This window comes from Bombyx mori, chromosome 7 (genome assembly GCF_030269925.1).
Source record: "Bombyx mori chromosome 7, ASM3026992v2".
Taxonomy (NCBI): Eukaryota; Metazoa; Arthropoda; class Insecta; order Lepidoptera; family Bombycidae; genus Bombyx; species Bombyx mori.
In genome coordinates this window covers 10,186,723-10,207,865 of record NC_085113.1, presented here as the reverse complement: position 1 = coordinate 10,207,865, position 21,143 = coordinate 10,186,723, and the positions used below count along the sequence as shown (strand labels likewise).

Here is a 21,143-nt window from a genome sequence, read left to right as displayed (position 1 = left end):
GAGGAATAAAAAAAACATATGAGAAAGGTCAATTCACTCCTTGTGGTCCGGTTTGTGTCCGTCTTTTAGCAAGTCAAAAAAAGTACTGACCACCGCTAGTCACGTACGCCCTCGTTCCATTTCTCCCCTTATTTTTGAATTCTTGTTAAGTGTCGTGTCTTAGTTTGTGTCCAGTCGTTGTAGGTCTTATGTCCTGTCAAAGAAGTTGCACGCCACGACAATGTGAAGACTCTATTCTTATTAGGGTTATTTCTTATAATGAACTTAAATTAGAACTTAAGAGCTACATCCATTTTGAAACACTAGGTAACTCTAAATAATCTAGGTAATATAGAGTTAAAACAACAATAAGTCATTGTTGAAGTCAAGAACTCGACAGTTCAAATGACTGTTTCATGAAATGAATAAGCTGTATGGCAGAATATGTTCTTATCGCTCGGGCTCATAATAACCGCTACTACCCAGAAATTTCGATTGATGTATACAATTATAAGAATTCTGTGAAATTTTCACCTCCACATATTTCCTAGAATCATTGAGTAAGCAGTGGCTTGGCTGTTTGCCTTTGATGTTGTTTATGAGCTACGATGATTACTCAACTTCGTAACAGACTTTTTTTTTTTCTTTTTTGGGCCGGGGCGCCCGAACCTCCTACGAGGTTTCCGCGCCTAGGGGTAATTGGGACTTGACGATCTGCAAGGTGTTGGGAGCAAACCGCGGGCCCATGGGATTTTAGGACCCTACCGCACTAAACGACTTCCCTGCACTCTTACACCCGACATCCGATCTCCATCCAGGGTCAGAACCCAGTCAGAGTAGGGGGGTTCCCGCGGTCAACACTACTATCCGAAACGCGGCGCCACCCCGAGGATGCCCGACCGACGGTCCTCGAGGCGATGGTCGACGACCAACGACGCCAGTCTCCGCGGTACGGCGGCCCAACTTCATAACAGACTGCATTATCATATCTGTACGTAGAAGTAAAAAATATGTCTATAGACATTCACATTGCGGTATCTTATACTCTTTGGTGACCACTTTTGATCGGAGCCATCATCAAAAAGTACCCAAAAAAAGCCTTCAATACTAAAATAAGCTTAGAGAAAAGATCAAAGAAATATAACAAAGAGGATGTTTTGTTGCCAAACGTAATTTAATATAGAGGCAGACGGAACATTTTACGGACATCTGATCATAGACAAAAATATTTGTGGGATTCTCTCTCTTTAATGTAACTGGCAACGTTTTTTTTTTCTTTTTCATTATTTACTGAGGTTGTGTCGCGGTCACAAGCATATATTTGTGTTTGATTAACTGTATCATAGTGAATTACAAAATACTTCTTACAAGGCATTCGGCTTAAGTTTGATTGGATTCCCAAAGCAGCCTGAGGAAATAGGAGAAAGATAAATGAATAAATACAAAAGACATAAAGCATACATTAAGTCTGCTTTAATGGAAGGTAATGCGAAAGGTAGATTTAAAAAAAACACGATGGAACCGTTTCCTAAATCTCAAGAGTACCATGAACATTCCAAACACAGGATCATTCTCAAACTCTTCCCTCTGTGGACCAAGATCCCACAGAAACTGAATAAGTTTGTGTAAGTTCAGAGACTACGGCACTATTCCACGAGATCGCAATGGCATATAAGCTGGACGACGTTACTAGTGACTTTTGACAGCAGGCCAAGATGATTAACTTTGAATATACTTAGCATTTTCATAATTGCTATCGATTAAGTTTGGCAAATATCCACACCATCTAATTTTTTTTCATGAGCTGTCGCAGCTGTGACAATCAAATTCGGAATAAGTTCACTTTATGTCTAATAGTTGTTTAATTTTACAAATCTGTTATGATTGTTTTTCAAAACGTCACGACTCACCATTAAGAGACGACCATGACATCACTTGCTTATTACAAAAAAAAAAATATCCAGGGACCTTGATATGCGGAACATACATTGGCGCGTTGCTCTGGATTCGACGAGCAACGCGCCGCCCTCGTCGCGGTCGTAGGTGAGGACCTCTCGCTGCCGCGCGTCGTGGCTACGATGCTCGGCAGCGACGCGTCCTGGAAGGCGATGCTCGACTTCTGCGAGTCCACCATCTCGCAGAAGGAGGCGGCGGAGCGAGAGAGGGAGAGCTCTTCCCTTTCCGCACCGATCCGTCGCCGTCGAGCCGGGGGCCGGAGGCGGGAATACGCCCGTACGTCCCGGCCCCTGTAGGTAGCGGCCTCCCCCCGTTGAAGGTCAAGGGGCGACCTGAGGGGGTGAGGCCGCGCGGCGCGCTACCAGCACTCTAGCGCGCTGCCGTGGAGTGAATAGAGCGACCGGTCGACGGTGTATCGCGTCCCGACCCGGCAGGCTGGTTCTGGTCCAGCGGGGTATTCCGGGACACCAGCGGCACCGTCTGGGCGGCCCGACGGGCTGCCGTACCGAGACGGCCGACGTTTTAGAGCCTTCGATTCGCCTCGAAGGCTCCGTCGGCTGGGCGTCCTTGGGGTGAGCCGCGCCGTCTGGTTGTAGTGTTGACCGCGGTAGCCCCCCTACCTCATCCGGGTTCTGACCTCGGAGGGGATCGGACGTCGGGTGTAAGAGTGCAGGGGAGTCGTTTAGTGGGTGGGAATCCTTGGGCCCGCGGTCTGCTCACAACACCATGCAGACCGTTGAGTCTCACATACCCTGCGCACCCCTTTTGCGCGGGGACCTCGTAGGAGGTTAGGCCCTCTAATCGGAAAAAAAAAAAAAAAAAAAAAGGGACCTTGATATGTTTATAGGGTATTCCAACACCATGCAGGTCCTTACCTTTGGTACTGACCATCAAAATCTGACAATATTAATAATTTAATAGACTGCATTGTTGCCTGATTGGGTGCGAATACAACAAAAATCTCATATGTTTATGGTCTGCAAAAGGACATGGCACATTAGGTCATAGTTGTTCATTGACATTAGCAGAGCTAGGGGTATAGTGGAACTGCCTCCGACCTCAGAGAACTATTTTCGAACATAATTTGTTATGGATGAGAATGTGCCAAAAATACTCTTTGAAAAGGTCGTGAACGCAAGGGCTCAAGCTAGTTCTAGTATGAATGAAGTTTACTATGGTTTATAAAATAATCTTCAAAAATTCTTTACAACACTCTCCATGGAGAATGGAACAACATCTAGAATACAGAATGAACTAAAGACTCTCTGTGGCACCAGGGGCTTAAAACCACAACATAAATGTCACATAAACGGTTCCAAACATGTCTCTACAGATTAGTATAAATTTCTAAGTAATTTAATTGTGACAAAAGGCGTGGCGTCAGTGTAGGATCGCGGGGCGTGGCAACACACCGCGAAAATATTTCGTGTCGGAAAATTGTTACGTGTCTATGTAATTGTTATTTGATGGGTCACGTTATCGTAATCGTATTTATTAGTTTTATTCTACGTGCGTATTTTCGTTGGCGAGCCAAAACGAGCTGTGGGTTTGAGAAAAAATGTTGTTTTTATTTATTTTATTTATTTGTTTTGTACGATTTGGCGTGCTCAAATTGTTTTGTACCGTCATTTGTAGATTGGTGAATACGAGAGGGTGCTAAAAGTTGTTTAACTGCAGAAGTGTGATAAAAATATACACCTCTTAAGCCGAAGCACATGACCGATTATAGAAAGAGGCGGTAGGCAGAAATAGGCAGGGTGGTAGACAGAAATAGACAGGTTGGTGGGTAGAAATAGACAGGGCGGTCACACATATCGCAAGGTAGGTGGCGGCATTTACGTGTTTACGTCTATGGTCTTCAGTGACGTCTTTACAACAGATGGGTACATCTAACCAATTGAGCAATACAAAAAAGTTATATTTTTAGAAAATATGTATCATTCACTGGCATTGGCGGACGTCGTCCAATCACCATCATAAATCTGAGAGAGCTTATTAAAGAAATGGGCTAAGTTTGTGATCAATTGACCGAGTCTTCTCATGAATGGGCTTAGATTGAGACACTTAACGCCACTAGCTCGTGGATTGCTGCCAAAGGTATTGTACTTTCCGTCTTTGTGTTCAACGAAATATATCGTGGGTGTATGTCGACTGAAATATTGTGGGTAATGATGTAGCCTTTACTCGTTCGAGATTCGTTCAGTAATATTCAGTATTTGCAGTGATTCCAGTCGATTTTAATTTTTAATAACCAATATTGTTATTATATTCTTGAGTATGGAATAACTTGGTGTTGGAAAGATTGTGTTGGACTGCCAACAGTGGTGTTAGAAAAGTTGTATATGAAAATTTGATATTGTGTAATTACTACTTAGTATTATACTTTCTCTTCTCAGTCGTATGCACTCTTGGCAGAGTGGTCGTGGTCATCACTTCGGGTGGTGGTGCGCTTCACCAGACGTTGCCATTCCTCGCGTACCGCGGCCCTTCTTGTGCACTCGTTAACGGGACCATTTAGAGCTGCCTTTATTTGGTCGGTCCATCGTAACGGTGATCTGCCACGCGGTCTTGTACCCTCTATCATTATTAGTATTATACTAGAGGTACCTATTTTGAGCTCGCGCGTGTTTCAGCTCGAACAGGGAATGAGGCAATCATTGAAAACAAAAATAAAAAATAATACAAACACATACATATAATATGTTCATTTAACTAATACGTGCTTCCATGAATTGGACCTTCGCAGAGACCACACCCCAATTAACTTTAACAAAAGGTTGTGTACAATTACAGCCGCTGAGTATAATAGTTTTTGTTGAAATAAATAAACTTGCTCAATTTATTTAAGAAGCATGCGAAAATGTTAACAGTCTTTGTTAAATATTTGAGATGGTACCCTAAAATCTGCCAACAGCAATCTGCATCAAGCATCAAATCTATCAGTAGCAACAACGTATATATTATTTATACCTGCGCCAATCCCTAATTCCTAAGTTTAAATATACGTACTGGTGGTATGGTCAGCATACACGGTTTGCCTTCCTACATCATACGAAACAAAATCATGTATTTTGTTGTCGTCGTGGCCTAAAGGATAAGACCGATACATTCGTCTCAAGCGATGCAACGGCGTTCGAATCCCGCAGGCGGATACCAATATTTCTAATGTATTACGTACTTAACAAATGTTCTCGATTGACTTCCACGGTCAAGGAATAACATCGTGTAATAAAAATCAAGCCCGCAAAATTATAATTTGTGTAATTACTGGTGGTAGGAGCTCTTGTGAGTTCGTACGTGTACATACCACCACCCTGCCCATTTCAGCCGTGAAGCAGTAATGTATTTCAATTTGAAGGGTGGGGCAGCCTTTGTAACTATACTAAGACCTTAGAACTCATACATGGGTGGCAGCATTTACTTTGTAAATGTCTATGGACTCCCGTAACCACTTAACACCATATGGGCTGTGAGCTCGTCCACCTATCTATGTAATAAATAAATAAAAAATGTTTAAAGAAAAAGCAATGGAGATAACAATCAAATGTTTTAAGAGGACTAGTGTGACGATGTGGTATCTCCGAACTCTAGTAACTGTTTAAGATTCGGTGAGCAGAGATCTTAGACGCTAATACATTAACTGCTTAAAAAAATAAATTCGAAGTCCACAGATATTTTTTTTTGTAACTTATCCGCATTTTGTTAAAATTTTATTGTTCGCTTGAGAATTATATTCAAGATCATTACTTCAAAAGTACGATAAAAAATATTCAAAGACCAGACACCGGTTCACAATATTAAGATATCGCTTTTCTAATTGAGCTTTTTCAAAACTTTATAAATATGTTTTCGGTCAAGAGGAAGGAGAAAAGAAATATAGAAAGAGCATAGAAAACTTTTTAATGGTCTTTGCGCAGCGCAACGCAAATTATAAGCATCATAAATAATAGTTTCGTATAATAGTTAATATGAGAATGCGTAGCACGAAGATTTTTTAAATGAGCAATGTAAATAAATTAACAGACTCCAATCGATGACTGCAAAGGAACAAAATTTTTCACCGTGTTTATTGTGAGATGATATTTATCATAAATGTATAATTTTAGGCAACTTAATTGGGATCATCTATTCACCAAGAAGACTCGCGTTCGGTAGAAGACCTTTGCTTTGAAATAGGAAACTCATAACAACTTCTCTTATAGATAGATCTATATGCACCGGTGGACAAGTATAAACTTGTTGGCTATAGGAGTCGAAGTTAAAAGAAAATTGTTTTATATTGATCGTCGCTGGAGTTTTAAAATTGATAAATATAATATTTAAATAGCATATTGTAAGGACTTAAAATGTACAATATTGGAAATTTGATTGGAACAATGAATAAAAAAAAAAGTGTGTGTGTCCGCTCCGACGCACGACTGGAGTTTACTGGATATAAAAAATTAAACGAAACAATACGAGAAATAGTTCTATATTACGACAACACGATACACTACAGATTATTAACAAATTAACGAGACACAAAACAAACGACTAACAAATATATGAAAATACAATAATGAGAGAAACGCGCGATCAGTACGAGGCTTTGTGGCGGACTGCCGGCGCAGCAGCCCGGCGCGCATTTCGTGTGACATGCTAGTACGATTTTAGTCCCCATAATTTTCATACCCCGGGCCTATATATGTAAATCGATTCTAAAGGAGTAAACTCCAATAAGATACAATACAAATCAGAACTAAAAACCGTAAAAGTAACCTGAATTGAAAAAAAGAAAATCGTCATTTAAATCACAGACATGACTCAACACTAACCTATTGCTGCGATCATTGACGCAAAAACTCCACACGGAAACATTATTATCGTGAAAGCGTGTGTCATCCTCGCCACGGAAACCTCCATCGAAAGGGGTGACAAACATCAACTCCATTATCAAACTTCACTCAATCTAAATGAGCCAGAAACGAAACCCGACACATCAACACATCCGACATTTCCCATTTCCATTTGAAAAAAAAAACGAAGAGAACGTAGCGTCATGCAAAACGAAGTTTTCCCTAAGGATCCCGTTCCATTTCTGATAAATAAAGTTAAAAGGGTTAGGGCCTCCCCAGAGGAGGCAACTTGCAAAAACTCGTGTTACGAACCGAAAATCTCTTACGGCTAACAGAATGTTATCTTAATTAAACTTCAGTCCTTCTTGGTTGAGTTTGACAGCGCTCTGAGTGTACCGCTGATTTTTTTATTAAAATTCCGTCTTAAGCTCTCCGTTTTGTTTGGAAATTTCAATTAACACCCTATTTTTCGGTAAATTATCTTCGCAATCAGGCAAATACTGTCTCTCGAATATTATCTTCATCTGATACCGTACTTTCTCTTTAATTGGCATAGACGAACTGCGGAGGGACTTCGGTTCCCTCAGTATTTTGTACCGCATGTTCCATGGGGAGTGCTCTGAGGAATTGTTCGAGATGATACCGGCATCTCGTTTTTACCATCGCACCGCCCGCCATCGGAGTAGAGTTCATCCATACTACCTGGAGCCACTGCGGTCATCCACAGTGCGTTTCCAGAGGTCTTTTTTGCCACGTATCATCCGGCTATGGAATGAGCTCCCCTCCACGGTGTTTCCCGAGCGGCACGACATGTCCTTCTTCAAACGAGGCTTGTGGAGAGTATTAAGCAGTAGGCAGCGGCTTGGCTCTGCTCCTGGCATTGCTGAAGTCCATGGGCGACGGTAACCACTTACCATCAGGTGGGCCGTACGCTCGTCTGCCTACAAAAGCAAAAAAAAACAATGTTATGTTCATTAAATGAGTATGTGGCTTCCCTTAGACACTAAACAGTCAGTTCGTTCTTTGCCGTTTGGTTCGTGTATGTTGTTTAGGAAGGCATTTAAAAGAATGACTGCCACCAGTCACGTTCGTCCTTATTCTATTTCTATTCTTTCTAGTAGTAGTAGTAGTTTTATTTTTCCAAATGGATAGGCATAGGTATCATACCATACAGCCTAATCTTTTATATATATTTTCCACTCCACGATACCCACTAATACTCCTACTTCATCGGATGCCCGTTGTACTGGCATCATTTAACTACCTCCTCCTACCTTTCTCGTGACTTCTTTGAAGTTATCCGCGTTTTTTTTTTCTCCAATGGAAATGGTAAATGTAGCGCTTTGAGACAGCAAAGGTAAATTTTCACTTAATTTACCATTAGATGTTAGAGCGATTAAGAAATTTTAGGTTAATATTATTTTTAAATTTTTCACTACATTCCGATCGAATTGCATCAGTTGGGCTCAGGACCAATTTATCGTTTAAGACGTATTTTTTAATTACAATAATGTTATTTGACATGAAAATGCTATTACACTAAACTTATACAATTCAAAGGGATATTTAAGAAGACAAATAGAGCCCCTTCGCCATTACCTCCGCCATTGCCTACGCTATTAACAATGCCACACGAAACACTAATGGGCACTCTGTTACTTGTTCACAAACAAACTACTTGCGGTCCACGGAAATTTAATTAGTAACACATTTTTCATTCACAGTATGTGGTGCAAACTCATATTGAACGTCTTTGTTATAATATATTCATCGGCTTTCGCGGTCCGTAGACGCTAATAACACAAAAATCGCATATCACTATATATAAAAATGAATGGCTGTTCGTTAGTCTCGCTAAAACTCGTGAACGGCTGAACTGATTTGGCTAATTTTGGTCTTGAATTATTTGTGGAAGTCCAGACAAGGTTTAAAAGGTAGATAAATATTAAAATGCTCGGAATTAAATAAAAATAACAATTTTGTTTTTCTATGATGTGTCCCCCGTCGGACCGATTCCTTTTGTTTGTTTTAAGTTTATTTTATACAAAAGTTTAGGTCTTTTATTTATCGATTGAGGCACTACGAAGTCTGCTGGGTCAGCTAGTAGTACAGGGTGGCCCATAAGTCCTTTGATATGAAAAAAAATTTATTAAAATAAAACTAATTACATTATGAATTAAATTTTTATTTATATAAAAAGCTTAAAAAACGGGAATTATTTTTTGAAAATAACATCTCCTAAATGTAATCCGTTGCGATCACGGCACTCTTGCAAACGACGTCTAAAATTGTCGATGACTGTGCGGCACGTCACTGCTGAAATGCTTGTCATTTCTCTGCGGATGTTTTCTTTTAGGGCCTCAATTGACCGCGGGTTTGTGTCGTATACTTTAGCCTTAAGGTAGCCCCACAAAAAAAAAATCCATCGGGGTCAGATCTGGACTACGTGGAGGCCAGGAAATGTCTCCTCTCTTAGAGATAACTTTGCCAAGAAAAAGTTGACGGATAACGGGCATAGCAGTGTTAGAGGTGTGAGAAGTGGCCCCATCCTGTTGAAACCACGTCCTGGCATTAAAGCCTGAAAAGTTTTGCAATTCTGGTATGAAAAACTCTTCGATCATAGCCACATATCGCTCCGACGTAACAGTAACTGCGCGCCCTCTGCCATCCTCAAAGAAGTAAGGCCCTAGGATACCATGGGCTGACATAGCGGCCCAAACAGTCACTTTCGGACTATGTAAGGGCTTCTGATGCTTAAGTTTTGGATTGATGGGGCTCCAATAGCGGCAATTTTGTTTACTAACATGCCCGTTAAGATGGAAATGAGCCTCGTCAGAGAACATTATGTTATTGAAGGAAGCAAACCGATTCAACATTTCATTCGCATAATTTTGTCTTTGAATACCGTCAGTTTCCTTTAATTCTTGAACCAACTGAATTTTGTAAGGGTGCATATGTAAATCTTTCTTCAAAATCCGTTGTAACGATGTCCTGGATACGTTTAATGCTCTGGCGCGCTTACGAGTTGACTGTGTCGGATTTTCGCGAATAGACTGTGTCACTGTGTCTATGTTTTGTTCCGTACGTGACGTCCTTGGGCGACCCAACCGCGGTTTATCTAACGTCGAACCGGTCTCCTCGAACTTAGCAACCCAGTTCTTAATCGTTTGAAGAGTTGGAGTGTCGTCAAAGTTGTGTAAACCTTTGTGTTCTCGAAATTTACGCCGCGCAACGGTTGCCGAATTGTCGTTTTTATAAAACTCGCGCACACAAAACGCACGGTCCGCTCCGGTAAAACGCTCCATCGCGACTAAATTCCCAGAAACCGAAGTTACTCCCCCCGCTTCCCCTGCACCGCTCACGCGCGCCCTGTTCGTTTTATTCAAATTTTACTTTTCAAAGGACTTATGGGCCACCCTACTATATTATAAATATAAAAAAACCCGAGATTTAATCGTAAAACTAGTTTTTAATAATTTTAATTTGATCGTTTTTGGTATATAGATTAACTCGGCAGTGCAGCGGTTAGCGTACCTGACCGTCGCGCTGAGGGTCGTGGGTTCGATTCCCACATCGGGTAAACATTTTGTGATGAACTGATTTGTATTCTCCTTGTCATAGGTGTTTATTATCTATACATGTATATATTTAAACATATTTATGTATAAGTATGTTTTTTTACTTATGCCCAGCTCGGATGGGCAGCGTTCGGAAAGCTACGTAAAATCTTCTCATCACAAATACCACAGTGTCTCAAGACGAAAGTCTTTGACCAGTGTGTGTTGCCAGTGATGACATATGGCACTGAGACGTGGTCGCTCACAATGGGCCTTATGAGAAGGCTCAAGGTCACCCAAAGAGCAATGGAGAGGGCTATGCTCGGAGTTTCCCTGCGAGACCAAATCAGAAATGAGGAGATTCGCAGGAAAACCATGGTAACCGACATAGCCCAAAGGATTGCGACACTGAAGTGGCAGTGGGCAGGACACATTGCTCGCGGAACAGATGGCCGTTGGGGCCAGAAGGTTCTTGAGTGGCGACCGCGTACTGGGAGACGTAGCGTGGGTAGGCCTCCCACAAGGTGGGCCGACGACCTATTAAGGTTCGCGGGGATCCGCTGGATGCAGGCAGCGCAGGACCGGTCTTTGTGGCGAGGCTTGGGGGAGGCCTATGTCCAGCAGTGGACGTCCATGGGCTGATAGATAGATAGATGTTTTTTTATTGCCCTTGTAGGCAGACGAGCATATGGCCCACCTGATGGTGAGTGGTTACCGTCGCCCATGGACTTCAGCGATGCCAGGGGCAGAGCCAAGCCGTTGCCCACCGCTAGATGTTTAACAATCTCTGTTCTCATAGCTCAGGGAATCCTAATTTGGGGCTGGATGACCGTGCATGGCTTGTTCCCAGTTATATATTATTAAGTTGTTTAAAACTTCAATTTCAATTTCAAGTTTTCAATCGTAATCGCTGACACCCATCACGAAATTTTCACTACCATTCTTTTGTTAGGGTTTGAGAATGAAGCCAACGTGCTCTCAGCTCACCTTGTATCATATGGATACCAGAGTCCACAGACATTACAATGCCAAAGCCGCCTTAAATTTTATGTCTGAAGACTCCATTTTACGGCCATCCCAGTCTTCAAACTAGAAAGTATGAATGATTTGCGGTGGAATGTTGCAAACAATAAAGCCTGTGAGCTGGTCGGACCAGATACGCTCCACTCCTAACAATTCAGTCCACGTTGCCGAGGATAGGCAGGAGTGGCGCAGGAAAATACAGGAGAAAGTTATTAGCGGAAACCACGACCTTCAGCATTGAAGATTACCGACGCAAGGTTTGCAACCACTCGTTTGGGCAGATAATAGGGCCACTAAAGATATAGTACAATCAGAGCAGAGCAGTACACTCACTGTCTGCTGCTACCCGATTTCGTTGAATCTATAGAGAAGGGTAGAAGTGGTGCTATGATCCTAGGATTTATACGTTACACTTTTTTTTACCTTAGGTTAATTTTACTAGCAGATGACCATGCTTTGCTCGGTAAATTTTTTTTTTTGATAATTGTGTTTTTTAGAAATTATATTTAAATACGAATTAAATATTCATAAAATTATGAAATATGAATAATATTTTTCGATCTTACCGACAGAGTAATAAAAAAAAATGAACTGGTTATTTAAAGAAAAAATCAAAATTATCGATCAAGTTGATTATTGAAAACACGAATAAAACAACGTTTTCTGAAAATAAATCGTAGCTAGATCGATTTATCGCCCTTGAAATCTCCTGTATACAAAATTTTATGAAAATCCATGGAGCCGTTTCCGAGATTCAGATTATATATTATTATGTATTTATATACAAGAATTGCTCGTTTAAAGATATAAGATTGATTCCTTCCTTTTAGATATAGACTAAGTCTTTTTTTGAATGATTTTACGCATACCTTTTTATACGCCTCTCGAACGTCAAACAAAAAAACAAATGACCGGACACCCCTATTAAGTTCTCCGCTGTTTTAATAACGCCATAAACGTTTCTCATTTCATATTAAAATTTATGAAATTACATCCCGCAAAAGTATTGCAATAAGTCCGTAATTTATTTCTATTATATTACTCCGCCGGTTTACTTTATTGCATCAGTAATAAATTTCCTTTTGAATGTCTAATGTTGTTTATTAAAAATCTATTTTTTAATTGTGTTCGTGTCGGTCAGAGTTCAGAAGATCACGATCTATGTGATGTTAATTTTTGTGGTGCTATTTATATACTACACTTTTGTTCTATAGTGGATTAATTAATTGAGAAAAACGATAGAGATCTAATCGTTTATTGCAAAGTACAATGATGCACTGTTTTAATTAGGCTTAGGAGAAAGCTATTTTATTTTACGAATCTATGATAAAGAGTAGATGCGGCATTTAATATTTGATAGATAATAAATTGGGAATAAGAGAAAAAAAATTAGAGAGTCTACGTCATAGTTTCATAATAAATAATGTCTCACAAAGCCCCCCACACGATTTGAAACTGAGCCGCTGGGATTATTTAAATCATTTTGACATATGACGTGGTATGTAAGTGCTCTATAGTGGTACGAAGCGATGCACAGCGAAGCGATAGAAATATTCGTGGCAGCGCCCTGAAGTAAGAAAACATAGTTTGATTCAGGGAATACCAACTTGTGAGTGATCTGATGTTCTCAGAGTTTTCGTTTTCTCTAGCGGGCAAACAAGAAGCGTATACTTAACTATATTACTGGGAATTCTCATATGCAATGGCGATATAAGCAACCAGAACAAAAAAAAAAGCGTGTGGCACTCGGGAACTGCCGCGGTAAAGCTATTGCATAGCATTTTTTATCAACTTCTATCTATCTATCTATCTATCTATCAGCCCATGGACGTCCACTGCTGGACATAGGCCTCCCCCAAGCCTCGCCACAAAGACCGGTCCTGCGCTGCCTGCATCCAGCATCAACTTATGCAATTATAATTAGACAATGATAATTTAATATTAAAACAACAATAAAACAAGAACACGCTATATTAAACATTAATAAAAGCAAAACCTTAACTGTCCCCTTCACACTCATAAGCTAGACCGCGCGAGAGAGAGATGGGCAGACTTTTCATGATGCGCATGCAGTGTGACGTCACGCCACGGCCTTATTGACAAACACTACACAAGCGCAACGAGTGAATGTGTTGAACGCGAGCTACATGGTAGGCGGAGTGAGGGGTGTAAGGTTTTTTTCGTTACGGAATTTCATGATTCGGTCGCCGCGCTCAAGGCCCGCGATACAAGCTATGCAATAGCTTAATAAGCAATTTTAAGAATATTTCCGCGTATAGAAACCTATATTCGAAAATCAGCAATATGGCGGTTAGAAATTGAAAATCATGATTAAAAGTAAACAGCCTACTTACTATTTTTAAATTTTGTACGCATTCAAACATTTCAATGATGAGATATTATGTAACATTCAATTTATTTTTTCACTTTGATTCTATTGAATATTAAAATAAGACTATTTTATTCACAAGCACGTCTCGAATTAAGAATAAATTTTTACAAATTCACATCAAACCTTTTTTGAAACAGACGACATGTCATTGTCTTTTAGAACAAATTTTAGAACAAATGAAGGTCATTACGTAATTAAGTAGAAAAGCCTTTTTGAAATGAAAACACGTTAGTCTAATAATGTTCGGGCACGCCTCTGCCGTGCGACAAGCTGGCAATGCTAATGACACCCTCAATTATGGCCGAAAATGAGACGTTTGAATGTTAATCAAGGTACAGGAGGTTTTTTTTTTCGAAAACAAATAACCGCTCCTAATGGAATATTTACAGGCATTTAGGTGATTGCGAAACGTAATTAGAACGCCGAGGTTCTAATTAAATATTAACGGGTTTTTATTTATTGGAACGAAGTTCCTTATCGCGCGTTGTGAAAGGGGGCTAGACGGAAAAAATTCTTACGAAAAGTTGTCACGACACTTTTTAGATCCGTCATTCTGACCAATCAACGTGTAGGCGCTTATCGCGTGACATTGCTCGTATCCGATTGGTCCGCGTAATGAGTACAGTTTCTCGAGATAGCGTTTCAACAATAGTAATTTAGTTCATGGTATTGTTTTTTTCTTCTTCATAATGCCGTAATTTATTATTATAACTTAAAAAAAAAAATTACAACTCCTTCACTAATTAATCGAAAGGAACTTCGTTCCATCCGGGTGTCCCTTGACACCTCTAAAGTTTTTTTATTCTAAGCTGTATTATTATGTTAATTTATGTTAGTAGTATTTATAATCGTAACTGAGGTACTGATACTTTCGAAGGCGCTGCACTCGATATCTAGGCTATTTAGGCTAGATCTTTCCTAGAAATAATTTATATGGCAAAACAACATTTGCCGGGTCAGCTAGTATACATATAACATTGACTCGACTTTGAAGTCGTCGTGGCCTAACGGATAAGACGTCCGGTGTATGCGTGTTGAAGCGACTCACCGGTGTTCGAATCCCGCAGGCGGGTACCAATTTTTCAAATGAAATACGTACTCAACAAATGTTCACGATTGACTTCCACGGTCAAGGAATAACATCGTGTAATAAAAATGAAACCCGCAAAATTATAATTTGCGTAATTACTGGTGGTAGGACCTCTTGTGAGTCCGCGCGGGTGGGTACCACCACCCTGCCTATTTCTGCCGTAAAGCAGTAATGCGTTTCGGTTTGAAGGGTGAGGCAGCCGTTGTAACTGTAACTATCTGACCTTAGAACTTGTATCTCAAGGTGGGTGGCGCATTAACGTTGTGGATGTCTATGGGCTCCAGTAACCACTTAACACCAGGTGGGCTGTGAGCTTGTCCACCTATCTAAGCAATAAAAAAAAAACTCTCACTTAGACTGCGACATAAATTAAAGCAAACAAACATGTCGGTCACACAACTTTCTCGAAATAGAACCAACTACCCTAAGCCCAGCAGTTAATGGCTATCTTCTGTGTCAACAAGTCAGACAGATCTATCTATTTACGAAAGAAATAAACCGCATTACTCTAAACAACTTATACAAAATGTAACTCGTCATAGAGAACAATTATATTTCTCTAACTTAAACACGATAATTAGCATCAAACAAATGATAAATGCATCACTAATTGAATTCGCGCAAACCGTGCGTGCATCCATTTTCTACATCGTTGCGTTCAAAATGTACTTCTACCTACGACGAGTCAGAAGCATTAGGAGTCGGCAACTTCGCGTTCGGAGCCAATGGAAGTTTTCCCATTTAGAGACGACTCACACGTTCCGTACATTAGCGTTTCGAATTCTGCTTCGCCGCCGCCCGTGTACAAACACGCGTGGGTCTGATTGTTTGAGTATCAAGTTGTTTGAGCGAAGAATGAAATTAGTTTAACGTTATATAAATTAGAACTCAATTTACAGCGTCCTCTTTCCCTTTCTAAGTAATGGAGGAAAACATAATATATACATCGTTTATAATAGAACATTTGTATACAACAATAATAGTTTTTTTTATGTCTAAAACTGCTGATACAGACACGTTTTGAGAACTGTTTTGTACAAATTTTAATCACGGCCAGATTAATGGACACTAAGACAAACATGCATACATAATTATATGCACGTAGTACAAGCATCGGTCGGTAGTTATTTATTTATTATGTATTTATTTATGTACACACAAAAAAGAAGACATAGTACAGAGTAACAGGAAAATTATGTACAAAGGCACTGCTTATTTCTTTAAGAAATCTCTTCCAGCAGACCTGCGAGAGGATTATGAGAATAATAATTAAAAGTGATGAGTGTGTGTAGAACAGCTAAAATAATAAATACAACATGAGAATTATAGTAATGCATATACACATAGCAAATATTGTTAAACTTGAATACAAAATATTACAAGTAACACAGTATATACGAATTTATTATATTTATATTTGTATAAGCTTTTTTATGTTTGAGTTTTACGCAGTGGTTTCAGATCGCAAAAATAATTTCTCTAAGCAAGAAGAATATAAGATATAAACACACACAGCTTAATGAAACCACTCCGTAGATCCAAAGAGTTCAAATAAATCCTAAGAATGGTGAATCAGAATTACTAAAAAGTTGTATGACTCTTGTATAAGGACAGCTTGTATATGGAAGTTTTAGTCTAGATGTGAAATGCTTCTCTCTATTGATGACTCCCAAAATTTTGGAAGCTTGTTTGCCTTAACTTTACAAATGAACTGTTGAACAATTGCTGAACATAGTTCGCAATATTAACCCCAAGATTTCCAATAATCTTCAAAATCTGTAGGGGTACCCTTTGAAATTGGACCGCTACCACATAATTGTCATTTTTTGTAGTGTGCACGCAAAACCTGTTCAGTGGTCCAGTTTGAAGTTTGAAATTCATTTCACAAATTTGGTCTTTAATTTCTTCAATCTTATTTTCAATTCGGCTATTAATTACTATCAGATGATGAGGTTTCATGGGTGTACCATACGACCAAAGACTACAAAACTTTTTATTGACAAAATAGGAGAATTTTCAGAAAGGCTTAAATAATATTATTATGTCCTTGATTCAATATAGTCACGATTTTCACTTTATTATCTCGAGATGGATAATGGCATTTAAGTTATGATCGACGACCGCTGGCAACTGCTTCTCGCTAAAAATGATCATGATTTTGCCCACCCGTCTGCTTTAGGCGTAGATTTTAATTCGAGGCAGATAAATTCAAGACCAATCAGTCTTCTGTAGAATATGTTTTAACAACTTTAGTTCTGAATACCTAATAATTAGAGCCGTTATAAATAAAGCTTGGTGCCGTATGTGGGATCTGCTTGGAGCTTAAGATTATAGTAATAGGCGAGTTTGGTAATTCCAGGTGAGCACTAGGCAATACATTCACAAAGTAAATGCAACCGATAGATAACTTGCAGATTCACTACATATAAGAGGACTGCGCAAAAGCCTAGAAAGTACCACACTCTCAAACTCTAATACTCCTGCAATTTAAATGAGCGGTATTGTGAGACTTGATGAATGGCATCAATTATCCGAATTATCCAAAGTTGCAAATACAGGATATCAGCCGAACTTCGTAATGAGTAACTTTCTTCTTGATTAAATAAAAGGTCTAGTACTGAGTACTGTTTACTGATTTCTACTGATTATGTTTGCTTGTTATGTTTTGTTCTATAATAATATATTATTGCATGAAAATTATAATTAAAGTTCAACAAATATTTTCCCCGGGTAAAACTTGCTTTGTATCTCTAAATAATATTATATATCCTGTACCAAATATATCAAAAACAAATCTGAGGAAAACTAATTACTGTTCATATTTTTACATTTTCGTCATTTAACTTCTACATTGAACGACCTAACTTCAACTACGGATTTAAATGGAGATCTTTGGTTTAATATTTAAGTATTAGATAGCTAACAAACAATTATATTTAATAACCAATAGCCACAAAACTTATAACACCAAATGTGTACAACAAGAATAGAGTTGAATTGCACAAAATGTAAATAATATACATTTTTGATTGTAAACGTAATAAAACGTATTGTAGGTACAAAATGCCAATTCAAGTTGGAAAATAGTAGCCAGTTCTAATTAACTTCGCGTGCATCCGCCATTGGAGCACACAGCGATATCGACAGATAGCTAGCTATGTATGTATATCGGATAAACTTTCCTACTTAGCCTCCAGGGAACATTGTCTGATCGCGCCCTAGCAAATGTTTAATTAAAGTTTTACGTAATTATGTGGATACTACATGATCTTGTAAATGAGATATTGTGTATCTTGGGACTTGTAAACTTGTTTACTGGTATTGGCTAATCAAGGTTGTTGTAATTGATGTTTCTGATGTTTCGAAGAGTTTCGAACAAGAATCTTGTTAACGGTTTGAAGGTGGCGTGAAGTATTGTTATTCTAAAGTTGTACGAACTACGTATCTTTTGTGTTGATTCCGTTTATTAGTAGCAGACGTAATATAATTTGTAATGTGTATGTATTTCTGTTGAAACTTAACCCAAGATATCACGATGGGTGGTATTCACTTTGTATTCTAGACAGTAGAATAGTTTGTTTTATTGCTGTGCAAATACAAATACAAAACGTCTTAATGAACTTAGGTACAGCGGAATAACGACTAATGTATAGAAAAAGTAAATGTGAAAAATTTAACATAAAGCTTAACTTAAAGTCAACCTTTAGGTGGAGATCATTTTGGAAATTGGAGAGTACGACGTAATCTATAATAAAAATAGTTAGCTAATTACAATATTTATAAAAAAAAATCATACAAACTAGCTGGCCCGGCAAACGTTGTTTTGCCATATAAATTTTCTAGGAAAGATAAATAGCCCAGATACCGACTGCAGCGCCATCAGCCGGGCTGATTTATAAATCTAAACCATTCTCGAATACACTTGAAAGTACACAGAAAATTTCATTAAAATCGGTCCAGCCGTTTAGGGGTTCAGTGACAAACACACGCACAGAAGAAATATATATCCATCATTCGTATAAATTGGGTCTATTGTGTATATAATTTTTTTTGTGGGTCCGTCCCACTTCTGATTTGTAGACGAATTTACTATAACACAAACCCAGCTTCCTGCAGCGATAACTATTGCTTACATTCATCCGTATTAAATAATCTTTTACTTATATTGAATCTCTCTAATTTCTAATTTTAAGTACATGTATCATAGTTCATCTGGGCTGCCTTCGTGAAGGTAAAACAAAAAATATTTACTCTGGATTTCATATTTCTTAAAGTTCTTCATTGTATTTTCGTTCAAATAATCTTACTTTTCTAATTTCAAGATGTTTTCAACTATTGCACTGTCGATTGCACCTATAATTGAGGTGACATCTGTCATATTGTACTTATTGTCAATTTGTCAATGTTTTTATTGATGATCAGTTTGTTGGTGCAACTAAATAAATAAATATATGAGTACCACTTTTCTCCTCATTTTTGTAATGAAGCAATTACCGCCAGAAAACTAAATTCTATCTTGAGAGCATATTATTAAACCAATTGAGGCTTCGATCTTACTATCGAATTCTCCCACTGAGTTTCTCGCCGGATCTTCTCAGTGGGTCGCGTTTCCCATCCGGTGGTAGATTCTGCGAAGCACGGCTCTTCCTAGGGTTCGTGTTAGCAACGTCGTCAGGTTTGAGCCCCGTGAGCTCACCTACTAGTTAAGGTTCCGCTGATATAGCCTCTCAAGGCTATCAGCTTAGGTAGGAAAAAAAAACTCTCAGAAATAGATTCATTCTCAGTATCTTTGGATTCCTCTGGAATCGAATTCGGTCGAATAAATAGATAGTAGGATTTGATTTATGTAAATAGGAGAATTGGGAATGGATCACAAGCTGTGGGCATCAGTAAACACATTTCTCGTTAAAACAAATGATTCGACTAAAAAAGAGATCCTAAGCAATGTTCATAAGACGTCATCATCATAGCTTCTTAGATATAATATGTACATATTAAACATAATGGCGGAAATTAATCCACCCGAACGATTATTTCGGTCAACATAAAATGTTTTCCCACCGACATCCTAAGTTCGATTTCTATTTTTAGATTTTCTTGAACTGGAAAACGGTACTTCGAGCTAGACTTTCATTAGATGAATTTCAAAACCTCCTTCGAATGAATGAATCGGCCAATTATTCATAATATGTATTTGTTCAGACTATTCTCGCTGTAGTCAGCTCTAGGGATGTGACTTGGAGGGGGAAATCTATTACTAAACAATCGATGTTTCAAAATAAATCGATTTATAAAAAAATCAAAAAGATAATCGTTTTTTTTATATATTAAAAAAGTCGCTTTGCTTAGCTATTGCTACTAATTTTTAGTACTATTTAACATTTTATTGAAATGTATACAAAACAAAAACAATTAATACAAAAGAAAACTTTGCTTAACTTTAAACAAAATCTATAAAAAAGGGAGTAATAGTTATAATCGATTATTAAAAATCGATTATAAAAAAATAATACTCGATTAATATAAAACTCGATTATTTTTTACATTCCTAGTGAGCTCAAAGATTATTTCCTAAAAATTTAAAATCTCTGTGCCTACAGCTTCGTTTTGCTTTGTCTGCAGTTAGTAACGAAACCTGACTTTTTTGTCCTCAGATAGCCTGCTCGGCGGATAGGATGCGGCGGCATGCACCGCATCGTGCTGCTGATGGCGGTGCTCACTAGGGCCATCGCTTCAACAGCCAATTACACCGGTAATTATCGGATTTTTATTGGATCTATTCGTCCTTTCAAAATCATTTTCTCTTGTTACGTTATAAGAATGTGTAAGTAGAATTCGACCAGGTACATCTTCGTTAGAATTCGCAGGAAGCAAAATTGTTCTCAATAGCAAAACTATATTCTTATTATGTTAGCTCAACATTAGATGTTGCTTCGTCTTCTTCTAGCTCTTCTCAAACTACGTAGATTTGACGCAGCGTAACCTCTTCTTCCATTCAGGAATATCACACGTCTCATCTGGCACTCACAAACTTCTCTAGTATAATCTCTCACACAAAGTTTTTTATGGATCCATATTATGTATTTTTTTATAAGAAGATTTTATAGTAAGAGGATGTTTAACTATGAATGTGGAAGGCTATAGAGGAAGAGGGGAATGAGCGAAGAAAGGTATATAATAGAAGAGTATGGAAGGAGAAAACATGTTGGAATGACTCCAGGTTGGGAAAAGGGCAGGAGAATGATGAATGATGATGATGTCTTTTTTTTTAATTTCTAGTAAATTCACACTAGTTAAGTTACTTATGTATG

At 38.6% G+C, this 21,143-nt stretch overlaps 1 protein-coding gene across 2 annotated transcripts in view; it reads left to right on the top strand.

Annotated features, from left to right (window-relative positions):
* LOC101735568 (hemicentin-1) overlaps positions 1-21,143 on the top strand; it is a 72,738-nt gene that overhangs the window by 16,055 nt on the left and 35,540 nt on the right. For both annotated transcript variants that reach the window (XM_062669442.1, XM_062669443.1), the window contains exon 2: positions 20,487-20,584. In XM_062669442.1, coding sequence (XP_062525426.1) covers positions 20,518-20,584 — 67 coding nt within the window. In that variant the 5' untranslated portion in view covers positions 20,487-20,517. The remainder of the gene's footprint in view (positions 1-20,486; positions 20,585-21,143) is intronic.